A 5,136-nucleotide genomic window follows, 5' to 3' on the forward strand; every position below is an offset into this window, starting at 1 on the left:
AATGAGGAGATTTTCAGTAACATTGTTTGTCACCGTTGAGTGGGAAAACAAACTGAACTCCACTTCCCGACCAGGACAACTTATGGAGATCTTAAAATGATCCCGCTCATGGTAAGAAATATGTGACTATGAAATAGATCGTATAGCTGAGACTCAATCAGCCAAAAATTACTCAATTTATTATATCAATTTTGAAATCATTAATTCTTCATCGTTGTAATCTAAATGGCACTCAACAGAGCGACTGATTTATTCACGTTTGATTTAGAGATAATAAACCAACAGCCTAAATGTATTATACACTCATGAAATTTATTGATGATAATAATTGGATTAAAATGATACAAAAGCACTTGTTGTGGATACACCATTGTTTTTTGTATTTCCTTTGATTTGTTCTAAACCGACGATATATAACGCGAACTTTCGTCGGTTATCCTTAAGGGCTCGAGTAATTTCTTTGTCCAAAATTCTTGGTAAGACAAATAATCATATTTCTCTAAGATATTAACTTATTCCAACTTAAATAAAGAACAAATACAGACCTTTTTAGAAATATGATCTAGAAAATATTTACAGGCGAGTGCCATTGAAAAAAGTAAAGTGTACTTATTGTATTGGCTGGCAAGAGAACATGTTCAGTCTACGTATACTGAGACAGATTAAGCGATCGGAAATAAATAATCTTTTCCTTTTGTAAGTATAATTAAAGGAAATTTACGAAAACAGTTCTTTTTTCACATATTACACGATTTGACTCCTTCAATGTCCCTACTCAGTATTACTCTTAACTCTGACCAGGGAAAAATTGAAACTCTCTGAAGAAAAGTAATAAAGCCTCAAAGATCCCAGACACGAATAAATCAGCTCTACAGTAAGTTTCGGGACAAATGGGCGCCACAGGACTACACTATCCTGGGATAGATAGCATCGTTAGCAATTCCAGAACAAGGGGTTGCTGACACGAATAACGTAATTCCGCGGCAATTCTTAGAACAGACTGTTACCACAGGGAACCCTGACCCGACTTAGTCGGTTGCACAGAAAGTCTGGGATAGATGGTTCCTGCAGGGGTCCCAGACAAGACTCAGTCAGTTGCACAGTACGATTCGGGACAGACATTTGGTATGCCCCGCAAGTAATACACATAGAAAGTATCGCAGCTTCTCACTTTAATCCAAAGAGATTTATAGCAGCAGGAATTCCTGGTTGAGAAACAAACCTTTCTGCTAACAACACCATCTTCCACAGCAGGATGGACACCATTCATCCATCCAGGTCGAGCTGTACCACACATCGTATTACCCGGGCATGTCGTCGGAATCCGTTTACCAGCAGGTTCTACCATACGATACCAGCCTGGAATGATTGAATCGTCGCATTTGTATGGTCGAACAGCTGCGTAAGTTACTTTCCTGCGAGCATCGTTCAATTCGTGATATTCCACACATTCTAATGTGACAAAAAAATTAAGCAGATGGGTAATTTAAAAAATGTATAAAGTAGATCGATTCTTCACAAGTTCATTAGCACCAAATTACCAAATATGTAATTTTAAATTGATGAAAACTCATTTTGTAAAAAATTAATTAACTATAACTTGCCTGTCGGTTGGCAGCTAAAACCGTCACCGGAGAATCCAGTCTTACATGTGCAGTTATACGAACCTGCAGTATTTTCACATGTCCCGTTACTATGGCAACCGTGAGATCCTTCGGTGCATTCATCGAGATCTGAGTAACAAATTAAACAAGAAAATAAAAATATAAATTTGATTTTTTCCAAATTGATTTTGCGTTTTCAAACGAGTTTTGTTTCTAACCTTCACATTCGTTTTTTCCATCTCCCCCAAATCCTGGTTTACAAGCACAGAAGTAGGAACCATTTGTTTTTTTGCAAGTTGCGTTGCTATGACAGTCATGGCGGTTATCTTCGCATTCGTCGATATCTATAGATGATAAAAGGGCGTTACTAACTTAAATCTCTTCTGTGTAGTTGTTACCATAGGATAAAGAGAATCCTTGGTTCCAAACTATCCACTCATTCCGAGCTCATGAATAGATTAGAAAAAGGTACCATTTACAATTAGTAGCCGGTTTGAACCCAGGGGTAACGTTTGATAAGTTTCATCACTCTGAGTGTGATAGAAAGACGCGGTTTTGCTTACCTCTCATTCCCATGTTACAGTGGGTTAACAAGGAGTTTCCAGATCTGTTAAAATCCAACCAGTAACTACCGCTGACAGCTTTCTCTCCTTCACTTGCTAGAATCTCTTCACACGAATCAGCGGGCAGCTCAGGAATGGAACCGAGAGGAACTGGTGACAAACATTTTAAGCCGACCAATGATGAGTACAAAAGGCAAATTTTAATGCTTTCAAATCGAATACTGCCAAAAGATCACTGTTCAGCATTCTTCGTGTTTCTTTGTCTGGTTTTTTTTTCTATGTTCTTATCATTTTATGCCCGTTTGAACTTTCTAGTGCTCTTGAAAAACACACTAATTTAGCACATAGATCTCGATGAAATGCCAAAATTTCTCTTTTAACGAAAACACCGATATCTTCACCATGCGCTGTGAGTTCATAAACATTACTAATATTGGCTTCAACTGAGAGTAATACTACTCTAGCCAAGAAACATTAGGCCCCGGTTGTTCGAAGGTTAGTCAGCGCTATCCACTTGATAAAACTCTATCCAGTGGATAACGCTATACGTTTTGCTAATACTCATCCGAAGGAGAGCGATTTATCCGTGGGGTAGTGGTATGCGCCCTTTACACCACTAGGGCTAAGGTTCTTTCGATTTAGGTGTCTTTACCTCTATAGTAAACCTTTGTAATGTAATATCTGTCCTTGTTCTTTATGAAATCATCTGGCCTGGCGTCTTTGGTCCTATTATTCAATTCACATATGCCTCTGAACATGACCATGTTGTAACTTTGACATCTGGTATCAGCGTTGCAGGCTTGTCTGCAGTCAGACGTGCCTGGACGAGCCTTGATCGTCTTGAAGGTGTGGGCTCTAAGCATCATTTGATAGTTGGAGTAGACATCGGCTCCACACTGCCAGCCGGATGTGTCTTGAGACATTAGAGACACCATACATAGCATGCAGGTAGCAAGACTCCCTCGGCGATCCATTGTTAATCTTCAGATCCTTACATAAAAATAAAAGAAAAAAATGTCTTTTCGACGATGTTTTCCATTCTAGCCTAGCTCCCCGAGTGGTCTCTGTGTCCCATTGGTAAGCCATTAAATTCGAAATTCAAAGGAAAGTCCCATTTTTTCATGTCTCACGCAAGACGAAATAAGCATCTTTCTCTGCGTCATTACCAATACAAGATCACCGTTTTTCTTTTCCCAAAATCAATGTAAATGTCGTCTTCTCTAGACAGCCAAAAGTAAGAAATACAACTTGATCCCCGTAATTTTATTTGGCAACTCTTAGGTGCGTTGTTCTTGGCCATAAACTTATTGTAAATAAAAGGACGAAGCATGCCTTATGATATTTCAATTTCCTCTTCATTGCATTTATTTTTTCTTTTCATTTTTTTTTTGTTCCTTGTCTTACCCATTTATGGACCACGACTTCGTCTCTGTACATCATGGTTACAACGCTCGTTCAAAAACTTGGACCATGTCCAGTGACCTCGATCACGTATAAATACACAGCAAGTAAGCAGCGGACACAGACAATAAATTCTTGAGAAAATCAAGTGGCCGCACCCAAGAGTGTGTAATTAAAAAAAAAGTTACCAGTAAACTTAAAAGAATAGGATTATTTGGATTTCTTATTAACTTTCCTGAAGTAAATTTTAATTCTCTCTTGATATGATACCTTTCTTCTTTGAAATGAGATCAATTTTATAAAGCGCATAAAAATTTTGCACTTCAATTAGGAAACATGAATCTCTCGTAAGTTTCATCTCTAGATATCTTTTGCTTTGAATGTATTTGATTTTTGAAAATGCGATGCTCTATTGCAGTCGTTTGTATATATCTTTATATTCAGAAACGGAAGACCAGGACGACAAATATAAATCAATAATTTGTTGTCTCTTAAAAATTGTTCAAATTTTGAAATGGCACAGAAAGCTTAAACCATGTACAGTAATTTTTTTCCCATGCTTTACTCATGAACAAGGTAAGTCTTGCATTTACCTGAATAATTCGAGCGGTGTTTGACAACGATGAATTATATTTCTTCGATCAACGGCAATAAACGTTTGAAATTAGGGCCAGGAGAAGGTTAAAACTCATTTTATGCTGGTTCGTTAAGAGATCTGAGATAATTATACCCCGATAATACTGATTCATCCTTTATGAATTGAATAATATTGACGTTGGACTAGCATGCTTTGATGCTACTCTGGTTTAAAGATTTTGGGAATGTAACCAAGAAGTTACAATTCATAGACTCAACGTTTCGACACTCCTATCTAGTGCCTTCATCGGGGTGATCTAGTCGCTGCAACAAGTCATTTTGTATGCTTACTAATTACTAATCTTAGACTTTTTCTTGAATCATATTCAAATGAAATATTCAACAAAACCTCTTTTAATCAATTGTGGCCATTGTTAATTTATCACGTTTTTGAATGTTATTTCTTTCCGGCGTGGAGATGCCAATTTCAGTCTAGAGATCTTTGAAGGGTTGTGGCGACTCATTGCTTAAAATATGCTGGTGATGAATTGAACGTTCTTGCTTGTCTGATGAGGCGGTCAAGTTGTCATGTGTTACACATCATGCTTCGAGTTATTGGTTGATTTTCAACGCGTTTCATGATGCACTTTGCTAGAAAGATAAAATGGTTTCTGAGGCGTGTTAACTCGCTAGAACAACGCCTAAGTCCTGAAATCGACGTTATTCTTTTGGGCTCCGATTCCCGACCAATAACGTTCGAGAGGTTTTGATACTCATGATGGAGTGTCACTACTAGTTAGGTATTAATGTATACTAAAACAGAGGGTAGCGTTGAAGACGCGCTCTGATTGGCTACACAAACTCCGAATATCTTTGCCATTCACAAAAATATTGTAATACTTGCGGGAATATATGAATTGTAATTATTTTTTTGTGCTATATTACCTGACTGTACACATGTTTTAGTATATATATATATGCTAAAACAACTA

At 37.5% G+C, this 5,136-nt stretch overlaps 1 protein-coding gene across 1 annotated transcript; it reads right to left on the reverse strand.

The window, feature by feature from the left end:
• Nucleotides 1-1,087: 1,087 nt before the first annotated feature.
• Nucleotides 1,088-3,141, reverse strand: LOC131788427 (uromodulin-like). The gene is made up of 5 exons (XM_059105513.2): nucleotides 2,820-3,141; nucleotides 2,168-2,317; nucleotides 1,823-1,948; nucleotides 1,605-1,733; nucleotides 1,088-1,452 (listed from the first exon to the last, which is right to left on the reverse strand). Exons 1-5 carry the CDS (start codon nucleotides 3,139-3,141, stop codon nucleotides 1,088-1,090), a joined length of 1,092 nt encoding a protein of 363 aa, XP_058961496.2.
• Nucleotides 3,142-5,136: the final 1,995 nt, after the last annotated feature.

Source organism: Pocillopora verrucosa, chromosome 6, assembly GCF_036669915.1.
Source record: "Pocillopora verrucosa isolate sample1 chromosome 6, ASM3666991v2, whole genome shotgun sequence".
Classification (NCBI taxonomy): Eukaryota; Metazoa; Cnidaria; class Anthozoa; order Scleractinia; family Pocilloporidae; genus Pocillopora; species Pocillopora verrucosa.

What these genes read in the sequence shown, in the direction of transcription:
- LOC131788427 (XM_059105513.2), bottom strand. Translation starts at nt 3,141, where the DNA reads ATGGATCGCCGAGGGAGTCTTGCTACCTGCATGCTATGTATGGTGTCT. An exon ending in TACAAAGGTTTACTATAGAG is followed by an intron (nt 2,318 to 2,819) that starts GTAAAGACACCT and finishes GTTTGTCACCAG; the next exon opens with TTCCTCTCGGTTCCATTCCT. An exon ending in CTGTAACATGGGAATGAGAG is followed by an intron (nt 1,949 to 2,167) that starts GTAAGCAAAACC and finishes TATCATCTATAG; the next exon opens with ATATCGACGAATGCGAAGAT.